Source organism: Meriones unguiculatus, chromosome 7, assembly GCF_030254825.1.
Source record: "Meriones unguiculatus strain TT.TT164.6M chromosome 7, Bangor_MerUng_6.1, whole genome shotgun sequence".
Lineage (NCBI taxonomy): Eukaryota > Metazoa > Chordata > Mammalia > Rodentia > Muridae > Meriones > Meriones unguiculatus.
The window spans coordinates 45342347-45364320 of NC_083355.1; the positions used below are offsets into that span (position 1 = coordinate 45342347).

At 41.4% G+C, this 21974-nt stretch overlaps 1 protein-coding gene across 1 annotated transcript in view; it reads right to left on the reverse strand.

The window, feature by feature from the left end:
• The window catches only part of Mettl16 (methyltransferase 16, RNA N6-adenosine), a 51828-nt gene that overhangs the window by 4230 nt on the left and 25624 nt on the right, over nt 1-21974 (reverse strand). The window contains exons 5-8 of the mRNA XM_021642119.2: nt 20675-20790; nt 17293-17435; nt 8304-8373; nt 7150-7239 (exon numbers count right to left, since the gene is read on the reverse strand). Coding sequence (XP_021497794.1) covers nt 7150-7239; nt 8304-8373; nt 17293-17435; nt 20675-20790 — 419 coding nt within the window. The remainder of the gene's footprint in view (nt 1-7149; nt 7240-8303; nt 8374-17292; nt 17436-20674; nt 20791-21974) is intronic.

Sequence of the window (21974 nt, forward strand, 5' to 3'; positions counted from 1 at the left end):
TTGCACTTGTCAATAAAAGTAAAAACTTTTTAAAAAAATTAAGAGAACTCTGAAGGTCGGAGCAAAGTGAACAGGAGAGGATAGTAAGAGAAAGTTCAAAGACGAGAAAGCAAGTTGAAGGCCTTCCCCTATGAACAGGAATCTCGGGGCACTGTGCTGCCCCTAACTCCAGTTCTGCCCGGCAACATCCACAGGGCATGTACACACACCCACGACTTGAAGCTTTGTGACAGTTAACCAGCGACTTTACCCTGAACACACCGAGAAGACAGCCAGTGCTGTGCTGAAAAACATGGAAGGTAATGTCAGAAACAGATTTCTAAGAAACAATCTGTTTAACTTGTTTTTTAAAAGATTTACTTATTATGCATACAATGTTCTGCCTACGTGTGTGCTGTAGGCCAGAGAAGGCACCAGATCTCATTATGGATGGTTATGAGGCACCAGTTGTTGCTGGGAATGGAACTCAGGACCTTTGGATGAACAGCCAGTGTTCTTAAACTGTGAGCCATCTCTCCAGCCCTGTTTTTAACTTCTTTTTGTGGCAGTTGAGAAAAGACAAAACCTGGCAGAGATAGGCAGGTCTTTGGGTTCAATTCATGGCTAGCCTGGCCAATAGAACAAGTTCTAAGATAGCCAGGGTCACACACACACCAAATAAAAGATAAAAACGGCAACCAGCCAGTTGTGTGTCACACACCTTCAATCCCAGCACTGGGGAGCGGAGGCCGGCAGATCTCAGGTGTGAGGTCAACATGGCCTACACAGAGAATCTCTGTCTTTAAAACAAAACAAAACAAAACAAACAACCTAGTCACTTATACTCTAGAACTTTTCAAATAAGTTTTTCAAATGATAAAAGCCTAACTTCTGGCATACAGTAATAATTCTAAACCCCACTTTGTCGCAGTGGGGCATGCATGGTCTACAAAGGGAGTCCAGGACAGCCTAGCTCGGGAGAAAAAAAAATTGATCGTTAAACTCAATCCCACAGGTCTCTGCCACTAGGACAATTTACACCTTATTAAAGACACTAATAAAGAAAAGTCATTTTCCCCAACTGAAATGATTTTGTTGCTGTTTCTAAAGCAGGATCTCATACATAGCCCAGGCTAGTCTCAAAACACTCAAGAATATCCTTGAATTCTCAATCCTCCTGACTACCATATTAGACAGCATCAATCAATCAAGGGGCCATGGAATATATGCTAATTAAAAAAATGCTTAAAAGAAGAGGCCACAGAGGCAACTTCTATAAAAAAAAAAAAAAGGATCTTGGGAGTGGGACAGTACAAAAAGGCTGAGATGGGACCAAATTGCTTTATTCATAAGAAACTGCTTTACTCACTCTTCTCAACCACATCAAATACAGATTGTTCAATATTTACTCTATAAACCCCTATCAATAACCTGTATTTTCTATCTAAGGAAATTATTACTATTGCTATTTTTGTGATGTGAAGGATGGAACTCTGGACTATGTGCATGTTAGAAAAGCATGCTTTCACCAAGCTACATGCCCAAACCACAACTCTGGAGCTCTAACCAGAATGGTAGACTTAGGGTAACTCCCATTCTCCCAGGAAAGAGGCTATTGGGATAATTCCTAAGTAAGATTCTTGACTAAAGACTATACATGGAGGTTATGGTGGCCAAGTTCAGGAAAAGACAAAAGGCTTGGTTAGCAGAATATGCAAGGGCGTAAGGTTTGAGCTAGAAAGCGAAGACTGGACTCGACTCTGTGCTGCCTCCAGACGCTGGTACCACTGTTTGTACCACTGTTCGCTGGCTTAATGAAAAGGAGGTGTTATCTGTATTTAAATAATGACTTTACAACTATGCTCAACACTTCAAAACCTAGTGCTATCCTATTCACAGGCCAGGGCCTCAGGTTAAACCTTCAGCAATTCCTTTACACACGCAACATAGTTTTCCTTAGGAAAAACAGTCAGAGAGACAAAGAGGCAAATCTTCTTCCCTCAAGTCATTTCTAACCAGATTAGACTGTTTCTTTTTCTGAAATGTTCTTGCCCCTATCATTCATCTCGCACTTATGCATATACAAGTTTTATATACATTATTTCAGGTGTGCTTTCCTTTGCCACAAAACTATTAAGTAAGGAACTGAAACAGTTCTGATTTATTTGTTATTTATGGTTGTGAGCCTAGACTTTAACAGCTGAGCCATCCATCTCTCCAGCCCTGATTTATTTGTTCTTACCAGAGCAAGCATCACACTTTAATTCTGATCAAAGCTCAGTTCCCTAATCACTACTTCTGTTTTGTACCTGTGCAGACACACACCTGTAATCTCAGAGCCAAAGAAAAAACAAGAGGAACACGATACTGATCTACATAGCAAGTTCCAGGCCAGCCAGAACTAAAATAATGAGACCCTTACCTCTAAATAAGTAGACAAAACCAACCAACCAACCCTCACATATAAGCACTAAACCACACACTCACTTCCCAAACTATTTCTTAGCCACAAAATTTCATCAACAAAATCCACACCTGAAATTTGATTAAAAAACAAACAATACAACCCACGGAGCAAAGAATGAAGCCTAAATTATCAAACTCATATTTGCCTCCAACTTGCAATTGTTGACCCTGAGCCATGTGCTTAGAATCCTACAACTATCTTGTTTAAAGATCTATGAAGGGGACTGCCAAGTGGACTCAGTGGGTCAAGGTGAATTCAATGGGGGAGAGGGTATTCAATTTGGAAGGCAGGGACTGGCTCTAGCAAGTTTCCCTCCTAGTTCTAGACACATATACATGAATGTGTACACACACACAAATACATATATAAAAGATTTATTTATGTGTGTGTGCCTATGTGAGTTTGTGTTATCACAAGCATGCAGGTGCACTGGAGGCCGAAGAGTATCAGATAATTTGAAATTGGAGTTATAAGACAGCTGTGAGCCACCTCCTGTGGGTACTAGGTACCAAACCCATGTCCTTGGAAAAAGCAGTAGTGGTCTTAACTGCTGAACCACCTCTCTAACCTCAATAAATAAAAACTTTTTTTTCTTTTTAAACTGTATTTATTTTTATTTTATGTACATTGGTGTTTAGCCTGCATGTATGTCTGTGTGAAGGTGTTGGCTCTTGGAGTTACAGACAGCTATGAGCTGCCATTTGGGTGCTGGGAATTGAACCCAGGTCCTCTGGAAGAACAGTCAGTGCTCTTAACTGCTGAGCCATCTCTCCAGCCCCTAAAAATATTTTTCTAAGAAACAAACTCTAAAACGAAGGCGGTGGTGAATGCCTTCAATCCTAGCACTCAGGAGGAAGGTCAGCCTGACCAATACAGCAGACTTAGGCCAGCCAAGGCTACATAGTGAGACTCTGTCTCAGTTTTAAAAATGTGTATGTATGTATGTATGCGTGTGTGTATGAGATGTCTTAGGATTTTAAACAGGTACTGCTCTTCCTGAGGACCAAAGTTCATTCCCTATCTCAAGAGGCTCACTAGTGCCTGTAACTCCGGCTCTTGGGTGTCTGAACCCTCTGGCCTTTGTGGGCACATTCCCTTATGTGCACATAATAACCCTCAATATGCATAATTAAAAATAAAAACAAATCTTAAAACAAAAAGAATCCATGAAGTATAAACAGAAAACACATGACATTCTTTTATTCTGACCCTTCCCCATCCAATCTGAAAAAAACTTCCTGTTAGTAAGCTAGACAGGGAAGCCCAGACTAAGAGAAATGGACAGAGGTGACTGCTTTTAAATTTTTTATTTTTATGTCTACACTTAGCCTGTCTGTATGTATGTGCTCCTTGCACATACATGCCTTGCACTCAGAGACAGGAGAAGGTCTGGGACACTTTGTGAGCGGTCTCATGGGTGCTGAGACCTAACCCAGGTCCTCTGAGAGAACAGTAAGCTCCTGTAACCACAGAGACATCTCCCCAGCCCTATGAATACTTTACAAACCAGGGTTTCTGGGCAATGTTCACATCAAGAGTCCACAATTTACTGCAGCTGTGTGTCCCCCTCTACCCTTATCCTTCAACTAACGTCAAACTTCCTGAAAGCAAAATAGATCCAAAGCACCACCTTGCAGAATTACAGAACTGGAGAAAAGGGCTCTAAAAGTGACCTGACAGCATCCTATGGAGAACATTGCTTCCCCATCATCAAAAATGGTACAAAAATTCCACCAAAGCCAGGCACTGTGCCGAACTCCTGTAATCCCAGCACTCAGCGAGTCAGAGGCAAGCAGATTTCTGTGAGTTCGAGGCCAGCCTGGTCTACAAAGCAAGCTCAGCACAGCCAAGGCCACACAGAGAAACTCTGTCTCTAAAACAAAACAAAAAGGAACAAACAAACAAATGAGAAACTCTACCAACATTAGGATTGTCTTCCTGCTCCTGAAGGAGTCCAGACAATAGCAGTGGGCTTAGTGTAGGCACTTAAATTGCTTGAATTAGAATTTTCAGCATCTATCACCCACAGAAACAAGTCAGGAGTCCTAAGATAAGTGAAAACACAAGTTGCCATAGGAACCTGTACATAAAGCTAAATGGCAGGGTGGGGGGAGGGAAGTAGGTCAGTAATTCTGCTTAACCAGCTCTATTCTGTGTCTTCCTTTCCTCGACTGAAGCAGCATTCTCCTCCTGCCCAATCCCCAACAGGAGCAAAAAAGGAATGTTGGGCTGAGCAGTGACTAAAGGAAAGTCTAAGTAGAAGGAAGGGGAACCAAGAGGAAGGTCAAACCAAAATCTCCCAAGTTACCTTGACCTACCCACAGGGAAAGCCATGGTTGATCAAGGGCGCCAGCCTAAGAAACTGTTGCTGGGTTACTACAAATCAGAAACTGCTGGGTCACAGCCAGCAGTTTAAGCACATCTTACTGAACACTGGGGAATGCATTAACTGCTTAGGGATGACGGGGGTGGGAGGGATACCTTGTAGCATGGGAAGAATCTCAGGCCCTTAGCAAGATGCATACTCTGAAGGTTGGAAACTAAGCAGGACTACAAGATACCAAAAAAAAGGGGGAGGGGGGGCAGGGAGGCTCTTGGTTCCTTTTCTAAGTAAGCTGACTTTTTTTGAATGTATTTTATTTTTATTTTTTTTTTTTTATTTATTACAATTTATTCACTTTGTATCCTGGCTGAAGCCCCCTTCATCATTCCCTCTCACCCTCATCTCCTCCCATGCCTCTCCCCTAGTCCACTGACAGGGGTAGTCCTATTCCCCTAACCTCTGACCCTAGCCTATCAGGTCTCATCAGGGATGGCTGCATCATTTTCCTCTTCGGCCTGGCAAAGCTGCATCCCACACAGAGAGGTGATCAAAGACCAGGCCACTGAATTCATGTCAGAGACAGCCCCTGGCCCCCTTACTAAGGCACCCACTTTGACACTGAGCAGCCTGTGGGTTTCCTCTGAGCAGATGATCTAGGACCTCTCCATACATGGTCCTTGGTTGGTGCATCAGTCTCTGTAGGACCACCTGGGCCCATATTTAAAAAAACAGAACAAAACTAAACTAACTTTGTATAAAGACACTGCTGTTCAATCATAGTATCTGTGAAGACTCCCTCATCAAAGAGGGAAAAGGAGACTGTCTCTGAGCTGCCATGGCGAGTGTCAGAGGCCATTATCAGCTCTTCCCGGAGTCAAAAATGTGGGCAGCAGGTTAAACAGAGAGTCTTGGAAGCAGGTACTGCTCCAATTTCCCACAGCTGTTTATGTCTGCACAGAGACAGTTAGGGCACTGCTAATGATTTTAACCATCTGCTGTGTAGGTCCTAGGAGTCTAGAAAACAATAAGGTATTATCTGGAGGAGGATGGGGGAGCTATGGAAAGCAGAGACATGATCAAAGGAAGCAAGTCTAGGCTTCTATGGAAAGGACACCAATAGGGGCAGTATCAACCCTACAATACATCTACCAGTGGATAAAGAATTGGCTCAGCTTCAAATCTGACCTCGTGTTTTCAGAAACAGCAGCATTTGCAAACTGTCCCTTGGTGTTCTCACACACATCTATCTATCTCTGCCTACAGCAACAGGAAGAGATCAAAGATAGCAACATCTGGGATAACTCTGGAGACCAAGGGGTCAAGTCCTTGGAAGAGGTGTTCCCAAAACAAGGCTGCTATATGGACTGGGACAGAGATCTATGGGAGCCAGTCCTAGCCTCCATAATAAGAAGCCCAGTCTTGCAGAGAGAGACAGAACAGACACATGCTATTCTAGTATCACTTCCCAGGGTGACCCGTAAAACCACTCAATCTGTTTGTTTAGTGTCTGCGTGTGACAGTGTTTCTAGAACTCTCAGGTTCTACCTTAGCCTCCTGGCTGCTGGGATTATTGCTGTGTGCCACCATCTCTAGCCTTGGAAACCTTTTCCTTGTAGATACAATAGTACAGAGAAGAGAAAAAAATTTTAGAATTTTTTTTTTTTAAGATATGGTGTAAGTGTTGCATGTGTTCCTGAGCACATGTGCCCATCTATGCACACACACACTCAAGCAGGTACCCACGGGGGCCAGAGTAGGTACTGGGGTCCCTGGCACTGGTATTACAAGCCGTCAGATGTCAGGTTAGTGCTGAACGCCAGCACTCTGACAGAACAGAAAGCACTCACTTCTGAGCCACATCTCCTGCTCTCTCTTCATGCGGCAGCTTCCTCGGTAATACTTCAGGCTAGCCTCAAACTCAGAATTCTTCAGTCTCTGCTTTCCATGTACTGGGACTGGAACAAGCTACCCACACCCACTTTCTAGTGGTAATCATAAAAGATGAGCCAGAGCTTCTTACCAACACAATTCCTAAGTGTTGTACATGAAAAGGATACAGCCACGAAGCTCAGGAGCACAGCATTTGCCTACAATTCTTCACTGTAACAATGCCTCAGAAGTTAAAAATCAGAGCAGGAGAAAGATCACAACCACAATGGCAGCTCTCCAGCAGATGAGCAAAGCCACAGTGCCAGGCAGAGAAACAGACTGAAGAAGGTCCACCACAGGCCATGCTCTGTTCATGAACACTTTCTATTTACCATAAACACTTGGAGAAAACTTTAGGCAAGCAGAGCAGCACAGACCTAGTCTACTCATGATCTACTGAAGCTTATCACATAACAGGCACTGGAAAGAGCAAAGTTAAATCTTTACTTACCGGTACTGTGACATCATCGTAAAAACTCCAAGCTAAGGCCCATCTCATTGTCCGACCCTGACAGAACTCCGTGAAGGTAACTTTAGGAACCTGAAACCAGCAAACACAGCATCTCACATGAAAGTTTTGTTTAAGAAAGATCTAGGGTAGCTAATGGTGGCCTTGAACTCCTGATCTTCCAGCTTCAACCCCTGAGTTCTGATTCATGACTCAGTGAATGCCACCCCACGGCCACCTTTTAAATTAAAGTCTTTCTACTAATGTTCCTGGCTGCTAACTCCTGTTGTTACATTTTTTTTATCAACAAATACTATTTTTAAAAAATAGGTATTTGTAGCTGTCTGATAACAAATTATCTTTCTACAGAATTTTTATCTCTCATAAAATATGAGAATTTATAGACGTCTGAGAGTTCAAACAAAACACCTTAAACAGTTTTCGGGAGAGTCACTGTAAAATGATTTAAGTAGTTTTTATTTCTTTGATAGAGTGGCTAAGTGGCCCCAAAATGGCCTCCAACTTGTGATCTTTAAATCATAAATTAAATTCCAGCACTTGGGATTCTCCCTCCGAAGTGCTGGAAATACAGGTGTGTACAGCACCTGCAGTGCTGGAATTGATTGCAGGGCTTCAAGCATTCTGGACAAGGGCTCTAAATACGCTTGCCTCGAACTTGCTATGGAGACCATACTGGCCTCATAACTTAAAACTTTGCTTCTGCTTTCTGAGTGCTGGGATTAAAGGCATGCACCATGCCTGGCCTTAGTTTACTCTGTGAAGGACAAGAGCCAACCAAAGTCTGGCCAGAAGCAGCTTTGGAATGTCCCTTTCATATATCAGATTTCAGAGAAGAAAAGGGGATCTACTTTGTAGTTTTTCATATCCTTAACAAGAAATATTGGGCTAGAGAGATGGCTCAGCAATTTGGAGCAATTCTTGCTCTTGCAGAGAACCCAGCTTGGTTCCCAGAACCCACAGAGCAGACTACAACTACCCATGACTTCTGAAGAGGATCTGGCCTCTTCTGACCTTTGCATGCCTGCAGATAAAACATGTAACAGTAACTTTTAACACTTAGCTTTAGGGTATAAAGAAGCCGCTATACTCAACCACATCCCAGGAAGACACACGAGAAGAGCAATGACAAGCCTTACCCCCTGGATTCTAAGCTCTTCCTTCAGTGGGGCCAGGCTGCACTTCTTTCCCAGCATGCAGCTATACCACCTTGAAACACACCAAGACAGTGTTCATGAGAACAAGATGACATTGACTTCAGTTACAAAAAACAAAATTACAAATTAAATTAAACAAATATGAAATCACTTAAGGCAACTTTAAAACAGAATTTTTGGCAAAATGACTCCATAAATAAGTTTGAATTCACTAACCAGATTCCATGGTAGAAAGAAAAAAGCTGTTCTTTGACTTCTACACACTCACCATGGCACCATGTTTGCACATACAAATAATCAAAAATTTTTAATTAAAAGAAACTACTTAAAGGTGGGCACATCTTTTATTTTTATATGGTTTTTGTTTGTTTATATTTGATCCACCTGCCTGAGTGCTGGGATTACAGACATGGACCACTGCGCTCAGCTTGATATTGCAATCTTTTTTTTTTCTTTTGAGGGGCAGGGGGTGGTTGGTTTTCTTGTTTTTGTTTTCCAAAATAGGGTTTGGCCCTGTATAGCTCTGACTGTCCTGGAACTCACAATACAGATCAGGTTAGCCAGAGCTGCACAGTTAAGACCTAGTCATCAAAATAAATAGTTAATTTAGTTTTCTAATGTACATATCTGGGAAGAGAATGAAGAAGACTCCATCTCTCATACACAGAATGAAGGCCATTTTATTCGAGGGCAGCTATTAGGGCCAGGAGAGATGGTTCTCTTGCAGAGAACCCAGGTTCAGTTTTCCAGCTCCCAAACAGTAGCTCATAACAAGCCATAAATTATCATTCCAAGAGATCCAACTCCTTCCTCTGGCCTCCACAGACACTGAACACACAGGGTACAAACATACAGGCAAAAACTAAAACCAAAAAATGTATCTTTGACAAAATAACAAAAAAGGCATATAAATAGCCTTTGCACTATATTAAAAAAACATACATAAGAAAGAAGTTGTATTGTGAACTTCTTTACAGTACACACAGATGCTGAAGAGCGTAGAGAAATGACATGCACTGGTTGAAAGGTAAAGTCATGTAAATCATTTCTTCTGATTATTCTAAATGCCCTGACAAATACAGAAAAGATATAGGATTGCACTTCAGACAATGAAAGATTAATTAGCACTGCCCTCTGTTGTTGAAAGATATTAGATTGTCTAAAAAGAAGAATGGAAGGAAATTGTAGAAAACTATTGGAGCTTACTGCTCTAAGTATATTTCCAGCTGCAGTACAGGGAAAGGAAACCCAAATATAGCCCAACAATCTTGCTGAGTTGAAAGGACTGAAAGAGAGTTAAGAAGATGAAGCAAAACAACAACAACAAAGAAGCAATTAAGATCTGCAAAACGGGCTGGAGAGATGGCTCACATGTTAAGAGCACTAGCTGCTCTTCTAAAGGTCCTGAGTTTAATTCCCAGCAACTACATGGTGGCTCACAACCATCTATAATGAGATCTGGTTCTCTCTTCTGTGTGAAGGTGTACATGCAGACAGAACACTGTATACATAGTAAATAAATAAATCTTTAAAAAAAATCTGCAAAGCAAATTAAAACTCAAGAAAGGAAATAATCAAGATTAGTTGTTGTTTTGAGACAGGGTTTCTGTGTACCCTTGGTGTCCTGGATTTGCTTTGTAAACCAGGCTAGACTCACAGCAATCCTCCTGCCTCTCCCTCCTTGGGTGCTGGGATTATAGGTGTGCCACCATGCCTGGCTCTAGACTTTGACCTTGAACTTCTGACTCTCCTGACTGCAGACTCCGGAGACCTCATAGCTACTGTTAGCATTAACAGCATGTACCACCATGCTGAGTCTATTCAGTGCTGTGGGCTGGGATTGGACCCAGAGATTCAGGCATGCTAGGCAACCACTCCACCAACTTACCCACATCCCTAGCCTGAAGAAAAAATATAAACAACTTTTACTATACATTCTCACAACTAGATGAAACAAATTTCTTGAAAGACTCGATCATATTTACTATAGAAGTAGGTAACTCAAATGGTTCTTATATCACCTAAAGAAACCAAGTTCATACTAAAACTCTTCCTGGCCCAACTACTTTTGTTAAGTACATTTAAAGAAAATACACCAGACAGTCCTGATGAGACCTGATAGGCTAGGGGCAGATGGAAGGGGAGGAGGACCTCCCCTATCAGTAGACTGAGGAAGGGGCATGGGAGGAAAAGCGGGAGGAATGCTGGGATTGGGAGGGGACAAAGGAGGGGGCTACAGCTGGGATACAAAGTGAATAAGTTGTAATAAAAAGAAAAAACAAATAGTGTATGAACAAAAATTTTAAATAATAATAAAAAAAAATACACAGGTTGAGTATGGTGCAAACCTGTAACCCAAGTACTCAGGCAGGGCAGTATCAGAATCAAGTCAGCCTCAACCACATACTTGGACTATATGAAACTGTCTCAAGAAAGGGGGCTGCGGGGTAAGAGTGCTTGCCTAGCAAGTACAAAGCCCTGGACAAAATGGTGTATACCTTTGAGAGGTAGAGGTGGGAGGATCAGAAATTCAAAGTAACCCTCCACTAAACAGTGAGTTCATGTACGGACCTGGTACATGGAAACTGTCTTAAAGACAAATGTAACCATCCTCTGTTTCTAGCTCCACACACAAACGTGCCTGTCCACTACACACTGCCTACAACTCAAGAGACCCCGTGACAGCTAATCAAAACGCAAGTAGAGCAAAAGGGAACAAGGGAAGATCTAGTTACCCAAGAGACTTTGAGCCCATTACAGTATTTTAATCATGGAAGTAGTTCTCTATTCATTACAGCATTTCAAAATTCCTCTGAGATGCTAAGTTTCAAGAAAAACTATTTTGAAATAATTTCTGGCTGTGAAAAGTTGCAAGATTAATACAATGACTCTCCTAACCCTTCACCCAGATTCACCAGTTATCAAGTTCCCCCATGTGTTTGTTCTGTATCTTTTCTAGACTACTGGGGGGGGGAGCCATCTAAGCTATGAAACATTCCTAAACCCTATTATTCTGGCATGTACAGTTTACAAACAAGAACTTTCCTTTTGGTACCAACTTTGAACAACTATCAAAACTGGAGAAAGCAAAACATTCATATCATTATTATGATCTGGACTGGAACATAGTCCACATTCACTTTCATAATTATCCCGACTTTCCCTGCATACACAGTCCAGTGTGTGTTCATGCATTTCAGCTACCTGTCATGTTAGTTTCCTCAATCTGGAACTGCTCTTTGATCATATTTTACTTTCATGTCAGGATGTAAGTTAGAGTCTGAGTACCTATTTTTGTTGTGAAGGGCATATCAGTTGTCCTGTGTCCTTCGAGAAATATCAATCAGAAGCTCATGGCTTCTCCACTTTAAATTTCCCACAGTCCTCTTTGAAAGTCGTTACTCTATTTAGAGTACTCTGAAACTATTCTTCGTTGTTTTTCAATGCTTAGGATCAAACCCAGGGCACAAAAATATTCCACACACACTACACAACTAAGCTATAGTCCCAGCCAATAATATCCAGTTCTTCAAATTACCCACTGTTGATTTTTTTCCACAGATCAATTATTACTATCACAACTACAAAATGAGGATCTTTCTACCTTCGCTGTTTACAGACTTGTTCACTGGAACACAATTTGGCTTGAACTAGGTCTTATGCATACTGTTTTTGTTTTGTTTTTTTGTTTTTGAAGACAGGGTTTTTCTCTGTACAGCCTTGGCTGTCTGGGACTCAGTCTACGGACCAGGCTGGCCTCAAACTCACAGCAATCTACCTGCCTCTGTCACCAAGTGCTGAGATTAAAGGCTTGTGCCATCATACCAGCTTTTTTTTTTTATTTTGGGGTGAGGGTTGGGGGATCTTAAGCACTTCTAATATATGTCATTTAGGGCATTATGAGGTATCGCAGCCTCATGTCCATCTTGACTCAACTATGTAATCAATTATGTGAAAGATTACCAAGCAACTGTCATTATAAACACTGACCCATGGATAACTCAACAGTAAGAAGTTTGAGAAACTTTGTCTTACTTCAGTAGGGCAAGGTTAGTTAGACATTTAAACCATTTTGGAGGTGTTTTGCTTTGTTTTGAGACAGGGTTTCTCTCTGTAGCTTTGGCTGTCCTGGACTCGTTTTGTAGACCAGGATGGTCTCATAGAGATCTGCCTGCTTCTGCCTCTGCTTCCCTGAGTGCTGGGATTACAGGCAGACACCACTGCATCTGGCTATTTAAGCCAATTTTAAAATTTAAGTTGTAATACAAAAAAGCAAGTTACAAGCAGAGGCTTGGGGTGAAAATGGCTATGAGCCCAACCCCTTGGTACACATAAACAGACCGCAAGAGCAAAGGCTCCAGTCACCAGAGCAGCTGAAGGTCTGCTTCATCTCAAAATCCATCATTTAAACTGACACAAATTCTAAACTGTCCTAGCTAAAAATAACTTTCACATTTTCCCCCTGCAATCTCATATAGGCCAGGATGGCTACACGCTGCAACTGTGGTCTATTTAGAATATAACTGCAGAACAGACCACTGAAACAGAATCAGAAAATCTACCTTATAAGTAAAACCAAGTTATACAACTTTACCCTTCAAGTTCCTCACAACTGCAATCAAAATATGGTGGCCATGAACTAAACTGTTACTGAGCATGACGTCTGAGTTTCTGTGTGTCTTTAGGAGAAAAAAGAAAAATTAATATTTAAATTTTTTAAAAGTTTTTTTTTTTTTTAATGTATGGGTTTTGCTTGCATGCATATTATGTGCATCATGTACATGCCTGATGCCTTCTGGGGTCAGAAGAAGCTGTTGAGGCCCATGAAATTGGGAGTAAGGGACAGTTGTGAACCACCAGGTGGTTTCTGGTAGCTGATCCTGAGCCTCTAAAAAAGAAATAAGTGCTTTAAACACTAAGCTCAACCCAAGAAAAAGAAGCACTTCAGTGGATAAAAGCAGCAGGTGGGAGGGGGAGTTGGAGAGTTTTCTTTTCTGTTCTTTTCTTTTTATCAGACATGGTATCATGTAGCCAAGTCTGGCCTTGAACCCTGATCTTCTTGACTCTACTTCCCAAATGCTGGGATTACAAGACATGTACCCCACACCTAGCTAAGATACCTATTTTTAATCTCTTATTTTCAGCAATATATACCTTTTACAGCAGTCTAAAAAGCTGAGCCACAAGTGGTCTAAACACGATGATGACGACCTCTAACCTGCCCAAGCCCTAACCACAGACAGATGAACACTTTCTGTACTGACTGTAATGGTGACATTTCCCCAAATGGCCAACCACCCAGGGGCACCATGGCCCTCCGCAGACAACCTATACCTCTTCCTCAACTTTGGGACTGCTGCAGAGCCAGGCATAAGCAGACCTAGAATATTCTATAAGTAGCTTTCTGTTCTTTAGAACGTTCCTTTAAAACTTTTTTTTAAACTCAAGAACAATTTCATCGGTGTAAGAAAATGCCTGAGGGCAGGCAGGCAGGCAGGCACCCTCAGCAATAGCCCAAAAAGGAACACAGAAAAACCAGACTTCTGATGCCGCATACCTGTGGCCTGTAACCACCGCCTAAAAAACTTAGTTTTGTAGTTAAGATGAAGACTCTGTAACAGCTCCCTCCTCAGTAAATTATAGCCTCAGAGAACCCCCATTTTTCTGGTTGGCCCAAAGCCCTGAAACCCAGGTCTGGTGGTCCAAGTCTCTACTTCCAGCACTCACAAGGCAGAGGCAGTCAGCTCTCTATAAGTTCAAGGCCAGCCTGGTCTAGACAGCAAATTCCAGGACAGCCAAAGCTACACAAATGAGAGCCTATCTCAAAAAAAGAATAGAAACAAAAGCCAGAAGATGATGAAATGGTCATGGACCACAATGGTCATATGTCTATTTCTTTTTCAAGTTTCTGTGGTCTTTAAATTTACTTTATTTCAGACTTTCCACAAGGCTGCTTAGCCTGAGCTCTTTCTCCTTCAATATACTCTAATATGTCTTTGAAAAAAATCAATCGAAACAACAAAACGCATTAACCTTAAGCCAAAGAGCTTCTGTGATGTGTGAGAGGCAGACCATACAATAATCAAGCTATTTTCCTCTTGCTTTTTTTAATGTATTTATTTGTGGGAGTCTGGGAGGGTGGTTCCTATGTGCGTATGAAGAACCCAGAAAAGGGTATGAAGTGTGTTCTGTCGTATTCCTCCTATTCCTCTGAGGCAGGCTCTCTCCCTGAACTGGAGATGGGGGACGACTGGTGCTTTCTTGCTAGGCTGTAAGCCAGCAAATTTATGATCCTTCTGTCTCTCTGTATCCCCACAGCTGGGTTTGCAGACAGGGTTGGGGGTCCACTTTATTATGTGGAGGCTGGAAGAAGAGCTTCGACCCCGGTAAGTGCTCTGAACTGCGGAGCCACCTCTACAGCTTCCTCAAGCTGCTTTCCATAAGTACTTAAAGTTCACACTACCAAATCAGAATACACGCTGACTTAAAATTTATTAAATTAAGCATCATTTTTAATGACAAAATCTTTCCTGTAGACCAGTATGGACTTGACCCACAGCCCTCCTGCTTATGTAAGTGCTATGACCACAGGTATATGCAATTGTACTTGGCCAAAATAAGCAGCTTCAGGCACTTACAAATACAAAAGGGAGAAAAAAAAATCTCTACTTAGAAATTCCACCTCTAGGTAAACAAAAGCAGAATTTAAAATAGGATCTTAAAAAAAAAAAAGTATTTGTAGACCCATACTCATACTGCCTCACTCAAGAGCCAAAGGGTTTTAAAAGCAATATAAGTTGCCGTGACTGGATGGATAAATGAATAAATAAAATGTGCTTTATATATATAATGGAATAATAAACTTGGTCATGATGTGTAGGGCACATGCCTGTAATCCCAGCACTCATGGAGGCAGAGGCAGTCAGACTGCTCTGAGTTCTAGGCCAGCCTGATCTACAACATGAGTCCAAGACAACCAAGGCTACACAGAGAAACAAAAAAAAAAAAAAAAAAAAAAATTGGTTATGGTTGTCTCTTGCTGCAGTAACAGGAGTGGGAGCACCAGGCGCGTGAGCTCAGAGCAAGACTCCACTGGTTGCAAGAAATGGCAGACAAGCCAGACATAGGGGAAATCCCCAGCTTTGATAAGGAAGGCCAAGCTGAAGAAAACAGAGACATAGGAGAGCGCTGTGCCGACCAAAGAGACCACTGACCAGGAAAAGCGTGAAATTTCCTACAAGCCTAGGAGGATTCCCCCACCCCACCCTGTCATCTCCAAGACCTTTCATGATGTGGAGAAAGAGCCTCCTGCAAGATGGATGGAAGTCAAAAGCTGCACCGTGAACCCAAGCACTCGGCACCAAGGCCACCAGTCTGGGTCTCTAAAGTAATAGCCTTCCCTACCCCCACTAATCCAACTGCCAAATTTCACTGGTTTGCCCTGGGATATTGTAGAAAATTATTTCTACTATTGATAAAAATAAAACACACCTCATGGAAAAAAAAAAAAAAAAAAAAAAAAAGGTTATGGTGGTCCACACCTGTAATCTTAGGAAGCAGAGACAGAAAGTCCATCACAATTCTGATGGCAGCCTAGGATACACAGCAAGTACTAGTCAAGGATCTATATGAAGACCTTGTCACAAACAAACTAAAACAGAAAACAACAACAACAAACACCCCAAACTGAAAACTATTTGCCCTTTTTAAAAAGAAAGAGAACTCTTAACACCTGCAACAACAGGGCTGCAGCATGAAAAGATTATGCTCAGCAAAATGTGAACTAAGTCAATCAGAAAAGGACAAGTACTGTGGGACTTCACATAGATGATGTATCCAGGAGTCAAATTCAGAGACAGAAGATGGCTGGAGCTGAAGAGAAGAAACAGAGAGCTGGTTAACCAGTGCAGCTTTGGAAAACCAAGAGTTCTGGCCTGGAATGGTGGTGACCTACTTTGATGCCAGCATTTGGGAGGCGGATCTCTATGAGTTTGAAGCCAGCCAAGAGAAACTGTCTCAAAAAACAAACAAACAACTTGCTAATCTGATGCTACAGCGTTTGGGAGCACTGGCTGTTCTTTCAGAGAACCAGAATTCGATTCCTAGAAACCTACATGGCGGCTCACAACCATCTGTAACTCTACTCCAAAAAATCCAACACCCTCTTCTTTCTTCCCCAGGCACCAGACATTCGTGCGTCACTCACACATACACATGCAGGCAAAAACTTAAAAAGAAACAAACAAACCAAAGACTAATATTTGGATGTGATGTAACTTAGTGTTGGGTGTGTGCCTGCCAAGGTGAGGCCTTGTGTTCAATCTCCTCAATAAACATACAATTTTTGCAAGTATTTATTATGTTTTTACCACACACAAAAATAAATAAATAAAAATACACACTATCTCTATTTCACGCAACTAAATCCCAGGGTTGAGAGCTCTTCTTAGCTCTCAGCTACCACATTATCCATTATACCAACATGTGGCAGGGTGCAAAGCACCAGGAGACACGCTGCTGTCTGAGTGCTAACACCGCCTTACAGCAGGTGGCTGTCCAAAATGGTCAGCTTTTAAAACACAACAGCCCTGGCCCATCTCTGGAGACAGTTGGTAATCTGTTTCCCTTCATAAGTTTCTGACTCTATGTCCTCTTATCTGTCACTGTTTAGGAAACTAAGTCCAAGAACCTCAACTGCTTCAAGGACTAGGTAATAAATTGATTCTGGTTCAGGTGACATAGATTCCAGCCTATGTGTTTTCTAACCAAAAGCCATGTTTGATCTGGTTTTGTTCCATCACAGGTCTACACTGATGGGAGTGACAAGCACCTAGGATCTCCTCCCTGTCATCTGTGCAGCCTTTTGGACAGTATCTACTTATTTTTCAGTTGCACTGACTATTGTTCCTTAAAGAGACATCATTTCTTTAGGATCACACATGTTCTTTAGAAGATATATATTCCTACTTACCTTAATCTTTTCTTAAGTTGTAAACTGTCATGGATGATCCTTTTAACAAATTCTAGTTCACCTCCTTCTGCCATGATTTCTGTGATGCCTCCTGTATTCACAGAACTAGGTGGAGGTCTTCGAGAATTCCGGGAGTTTACACCCTGAACAACAACAACAAAAGCCACAGTCTTTGAATGTAATCTAGCTATTATTGTGCTACATACACTGAAGATTTAAAAGATCACACAGCCAGCTGGGGCTGTAGTTTGGTGAGAAAGCACTTGCCTAGCATGCGCAAGGCCCTGGGGGTTAAATATAAAAACATTTACCTTTTATATAGCCCAATCTGTTGCTTTTCCTTTATGCTTTCTGTCTTGATACCATGGCCAGGAAATCTACCCAAAGATTAAATAAATATTTACTTATGTTTTCTTCTAATACTTTTATGGTTCTCTTTTTATACTTAAGTATTTAATCTATCCTTACCTCACATCATAGGAAAAAAAGAACTCAAATGCATCAATGACCTAAATATAAGAGCTTAAGTTAAAAACTCCCAAGAAGAAAACATAAAAGTAAATTTTCATTAACTTGGATTAGCCAATGGTTTCTTAGATTCAGCACCAAAAAGCATAAGAACAAAAAAAAAAAAAAAAAAAAAAAAAAAAAATAGGTAAGTTATATTTTATCAAAACTAAAAACAGCTTCACTACAGCAAATACCATCAAAAATTGAAGACAAACCACAGGATGAGAAAATGTTTCCAAATCATTATAATTAAAGGGACTTGGGCCTAGGCTATGTATATAAAGAATCCTTAAACCAGCCAGGCAGCAGTAGTGCCGCCTTTAATCCCAACACTCAGAGGCAGAGGCAGGCAGACCTCTAAGTTTGAGGCCAGCCTGGTCTACACAGTAAGTTCCGGGATAGCCAGGGCTACAGAGAGAAACTCTGTCTTGGGAAAGGGGGAAAAAAAGGATCTTTAAAACTTAATAAAAAAGAAAAATAATCCAATTTTAAAACTGACAAAGAGGAGGGGAGGACACAGCTTAGTGGCACAGTGTTTGCCCAGAAGGTGCAAGGCCTCAGGCCTGCTAAATCAGCTCAGTGCAAGGCCTGTAAGAGTCTGATCAGATCCTCCACATTGGAAGGCGGTAGGTAAGACAAGGGATCTGAACGGTGCTATTTCACAGACGAGGAGCGAAGGGTCAGCAAGCACATGAGAAGAAGGCCAGCATAAACAGCCCGCAGAGGAACAGCACCACACCCACGGGGCAGCACACCAAAGCTACAGATGCTCACAAGTGCTGAGGGGCCTTACACTCTGGCTGGAGCAGAAGCAGCAATGTAAAGAACGGGCAGCCAGGCAAGCTGCTTATCAATACCCACCTAAATTTAAAAAGATGGTGAAGTAAGACATTCAGGCAGCTAGAAAACGGCACAGCAGGCGAGAACCCCTGCTGACTCAGTATTGTGCCACCAAGTTCTTTGGCAAGCCAAAGCCCCTATCTATATATTTTTTAATGTAGGAAAACAACACTTTTAATAAATTTTACTACAAGATATGGTTATTTTTGCTCACAAACTTGAAAGCTAAATTTTTAATTATTTAAATTGTACTTCACTTTATTTTCTAACCAAGAATGTTAGTATTTCTAATAAATTTCTGCTCAAATTCCTAATTTTGCAAAAAAAAAAAAAAAATCTTTTTGAAGATTTATTTATTTTGGGCTGGGCATGACAGTACACACCTTTAATTCCAGCACTTGAGAGTAAGACACTTCTGTGAGTTCCAGGCCAGCCTAGTCTACATGAGTTCCAAACAGCCTACATGGTGTGAGACCCTATCTAAAATAATAATAATAATTTAAAAAAATTTTATGTGTAATTATGTGTTTGTACTCATGTATGTGTATTACTGGGGCCTAAGACGCCAGATTCCCTGGAATTGATGTTGTAAGTTGTGAGCTGCCGTGTAGGTGCTGGGACTAAATTTAGCCATGTCCTCGGCAAGAAGAGTCAGTGTCTTAACTGCTGAGGTTAGGTGTCCATACTGAAGCTGTAAATGCATTGTGTTTTGGTTGTTGAGTGCTAAGGTTTGAAGCGAGGGGCTTTCACATGCCGGGCAAACACTCTACCATTAAGGCAGATTTCCTAGCCCTCTCTTTTAAAATTTAAGTACGGTTTAAATAAGTTGCTTCAGACGGGTTTAAACTAATAAGTTCAAACTAGTCTGGAACTTGCAATCCTCCTGCCTCAGCCTCCCATGTACTGGCAATTATAGGTCTCTACACATCAATTTATTTCATTCATAGATTTTGTTCAATAGCTAAAAGCAAATAAATTTTTTTCAACCTTCAGCCATTTATTTACTATCAAATGACAAAAAAATAGTGATTTTTTTTACTCTAGGCTAACAAGCTCAATCCAGCAGAGACTGGGACCTCCCTTGGTTCAATTTTAAAAGTTCAGAGTTTAAGGGGCTGGAGAGATGGCTCAGTGGTTAAGAGCACTGTCTGCTCTTCTAGAGGTCCTGAGTTCAATTCCTAGCATACACATGGTGGCTCACAACTATCTATCCTGGGATCTGATGTCCTCTTCTGGTTTTTAGGCATACACAGGCAGAACACTGAATACATAATAAATAAATAAATCCTTTTTTTTTTTTTTTTTTAAGTTTAAAGTGAAGGGGCTAGAGAGCTAGCTCAGGGGTTAAAATTAAGAACACTAGATGTTCTTCCAGAGAAACTGGGTTCCAGTCCCAGCACCCACATGGTGCTCATAACCATGAGACCCAGGGCTAACCCCTACAGGCTCCTGGCATACATGTGCAGGCTAACCCCTACAGGCTCCTGGCAAACATTCATGCAGGCAAAAACACTCATACACATAAAACAATAAACTTTAATTTTAAAAATAGTTTAGCCTGGTAGTGGTGGTGGTACACATCTTTAATCCCAGCACTCACGAGGCAGAGGCAGCTCTACAGAGCAAGTTCCAGGAGCTACACAGAGAAACCCTGTCTCAAAAATTGTTTAAAGTTTTTAAGTTCAAGGCTTGAGGAAGAGCTCTCGCCTCACCACCTCACCCCCTAGGAGTGGCTCACTCACAACCAAATAAGCCTAAGAAAAAATAACAGAGCCAAGAGGAGACTAGAAGCAAAGCCTCAGCTTTCATGATGCTACGAATTCCCTGATCAAACTGCTCCTGGAGCCTCAGTAACCGGACCTTCAGCTACATAAACTGTTTAACTGTCCGTGAGTTTGTATTGGGCTCACAGACATCTCAAACCAACAATATTCTTAATTATGCAGATGGTAAAGATAAACTGCCTTCTGCTCTTATCTCTTCAAATGAGGTAAAATTAGCTAAGCATTCGATAATTTTAAAAGTACTTTACCTTGGCTTCCAATTGGTTGGCAAAAAAGGGAGGATTGCACATGCAGAAGTCATAAACTATCTCAGACTCCTCCTTAAGCGCATCCATCAGGAGTGTCTTCTGCGGTACTTTGACCACTAGAGAGAAAACGGGACTGTTAGTTACCATTTGTTCTGTAATGGCTTTAAAATAAGTGCACAAAACAATACACAACTAAGGAGGCCAACACTGATAAGCATGTATGTACACATTCCCTCACACTACTCACAATGAGTGTCAGGACGAAGCAATGGGAATTAAAGCAGATGCACTAGCCATGTCAATGTCCCCTTTAGACTACTGGAAAAGTGTTAGTTCTTTTCTAGAGAGACAAGTAAAACCTGCTTAACAAGAGGTTTGCCCCCTGGAACTCCACCTACTCTTGAGAGTTCTCACTTTTCTGTAATAAATTTATGTTCAAACTGCTAAAAACTAAATCAATTATATTTTAAAAATCAGTAACAAGGAGCTGGAGAGTGTAAGAGCACTTGTGGTTCTCCCAAGATCCATGTTTGGTTCACTGCACTCACAACCATCTAAAACGTCAGTTGTGAAAGAGCCAACACCTCCTCCTGACCTCTGGAAAAGCAGTCAGTGCTCTTAACCTCTGAGCCACCTCTCCAGCCCCTTAAACTCTGAACTTTTAAAATTGAACCAAAGGAGGTCCCAGTCTCTGTGCGATTGAGCTCGTTAGCCAGGGTCAAAAATTACTACTTTTTGTCATTTGATAGTAAATAAATGGCTAAAGGTTGAAAAAAATATATTTGCTGTTAGCTATTGAACAAAATCTATGGATGAAATAAATTGATGTGTGGAGACCTATAACTGCCAGTACATGGGAGGCTGAGGCAGGAGGATTGCAAGTTCCAGACTAGTTTGAACTTAGTAAGTTTAAGCTTGTCTGAAGTAAGGTACCAGGTATGTATGTGGTATACAACACATATGCAGGCAAAACACTCATTCACATAATATGAGTCTTTAAAGTGTTAAAGACTGTCAATATATGATGTTCACAAAATGTAAATGATCGTGGAAGAGACTTGAGCTAGTTAAAGCAAACATCTGAATACTAAAATTAAATTAATTAAGCAGGGAATGGTAGCACATGCCTGAAGTCTAAGCAAATGGGAGGCAGAAACAGGATACAAAAATCAAGACCAGGTTAGATTATATAATAAGACCCTATTTTTTGTTTGTTTGTGAAAGTCTCACTCTATAGACCGGACTGGTCTCAAACTCACAGAGGCCCACTTGTCTCTGCTCCCCCTAGTACTAGGATTAA